The sequence below is a fragment of the Otolemur garnettii genome, unplaced genomic scaffold (assembly GCF_000181295.1).
Source record: "Otolemur garnettii isolate 467f Iridium unplaced genomic scaffold, OtoGar3 scaffold00120, whole genome shotgun sequence".
Taxonomy (NCBI): domain Eukaryota; kingdom Metazoa; phylum Chordata; class Mammalia; order Primates; family Galagidae; genus Otolemur; species Otolemur garnettii.
Window position 1 is genome coordinate 1528190 of NW_003852515.1, and position 2049 is coordinate 1530238.

The 2049-nt window shown below is 40.0% G+C and overlaps 1 protein-coding gene across 1 annotated transcript in view; it reads left to right on the plus strand.

The window, feature by feature from the left end:
- The window catches only part of HSPH1 (heat shock protein family H (Hsp110) member 1), a 24788-nt gene that overhangs the window by 13563 nt on the left and 9176 nt on the right, over nt 1–2049 (plus strand). The window contains 2 exon segments of the mRNA XM_012810008.2: nt 385–398; nt 1365–1666. Coding sequence (XP_012665462.1) covers nt 385–398; nt 1365–1666 — 316 coding nt within the window.

The following is a 2049-nucleotide window of genomic DNA, read 5'->3' on the forward strand; positions in this document are numbered from 1 at the left end:
AAGCGAGTCTCCTGCCTCAGCCTCCCAAGTAGCTGGGATCACAGGCACCCGCCACAATGCCCGGCCATTTTTTGGTTGCAGCCGTCATTGTTGTTAGGTGGGCCCAGGCTAGATTCGAACCTACCACCCTAGGTGTACATGGCTGGTGCCTTAGCCACTTGAGCCACAGGCGCCGAGCCCAGGCTGTTACTTCTAATGTCAGTGTACCTAATATGTTATTTTCTAAAGGTGCATCTTTTATGGGACGAGAGAAAATTGTTTGAAGTAGTCTACCCAGTCAGTTTTGTTTTCTTTTCTACTTCTTAAATGCTAAAATGTTCTTAACCAAAGTTGCTGTGTTCTTGTTTTTAAAACAGTCTTCATACATTTTTGTTAGGAAAATAGTTTGAGAAATCATTGCATGTAGACTGTAAGATTTGATAGGCTGGATTCTACACATTGATTTACCATTGTGTAGAAGACAAAAAATTCAAGCTCTTTTGCGTGGCATCTAATTTTCTACATTTCACTGACACTTAAAACTTTGCACGTATTTAGGAGCTGCTCTGTGCCTTGTCTTGATGCCCCAGAGTAAGAGCTGTTGCCTCTCTTGGCAGTTAATCAGGTGTCATCTATCATTTCTCAGTGCCATGGTAATGAAATCTGTAACTTCATGTTTGTATAGATAATACTTTAAATACAAGGCAAGTTAAATCCTTTACACATAATGAGTTCAAAATATTAGCAGTCTCTGGAATAACTAACTGTACTATGGATGCAGCTGTCTTACACTTAGCACTTGGCTCTGCAGTAAGTGCTCACTGTACTGCACTCAGGCCTCAGTAGTATACATAGCTTAGGTAATTTACACAGCCACAATTCGTGCCTAGACATTGCAGATTAAAGTCTACACTTTAACCATTACTCAGTAATCTTCTGGAATTCCTGTATTACACATAGTAATTTCAGCGTTTGATACAGGTTTTGGCTTACCTCTCCTATTTAAAACTGCAAAGTGTTTTGATTATTTAATCAGGAGAACATTATTCCTTAAAAGACTGTAGGATTAAAATTCAGCATGTGCTTGATACCATCTTGTGCTTGCTAACAGATTCTCATGTCCAGTTTGTGCCCACCCATCTGGAGAAATAGGGTGGAAGGAAGAAAGGACTATTTTTTTATTGGTATCTTGTAGTGTCTACCTAGTGTTAAATACAAGTTACAAGAATGCCCTTGCCTTTGAAAGTTTTTATGGCACAATAAGACTAATCCTAAGTATTCTGAGTACACTATGTATGGAAAAGAGGTTGTACTTATAGTGTATATTAAAGGACTTTAACTTGATAGAGAGTGGGGAGAAGATTTTAGAAGAGCAATAATTTCAGGCTTTGTATTTTCCAGGTTTTGTATTTTCTTACCTGTGTCCTTTAAAGCGATTTATGTCCAAGTCTAAAATTGTCAGTTTCTTTTTGTTTTAGGCCGCTTTGTAGTTCAGAATGTTTCTGCACAGAAAGATGGAGAAAAATCCAGGGTGAAAGTCAAAGTGCGTGTCAACACCCACGGCATCTTCACCATCTCCACAGCGTCCATGGTTGAGAAGGTGCCAGCTGAGGAGAACGAAGGGGCTTCTGTGGAAGCAGACATGGAGTGTCTGAATCAGAGGCCACCAGAAAACTCAGACATTGATGTAAGTTGTGTGTGAAGGTAGAGTAGACTTAGACTTAATTCTAAGCCATAGGAGAGGAGTACGGGACAGTTAAAATGGGTTTTTCTTCTAATCAGTTTTCATTAGAATTTTGGGTTAGTATTTGCCAGTTAATGGTAACATATATCCTAGAATTCAGTGAATTGTGATTAAATTCTGTGTAACTTAATTTGAAGTGACTAGTATATGACAGTTTAATTAGAGTAGGTAGATAATGTTTCATTGGGTCTCACTATGTTCAGGCCGAGTCACCACTCCTGGCCTCCTTTTTTTTGGCTGGGGCTGGGTTTAAACCTGCCACCTCCAGCATATGGGGCCCAGTGCCCTAACCCTTTTGAGCCACAGGCACTGCCCCCTTCGTTTTG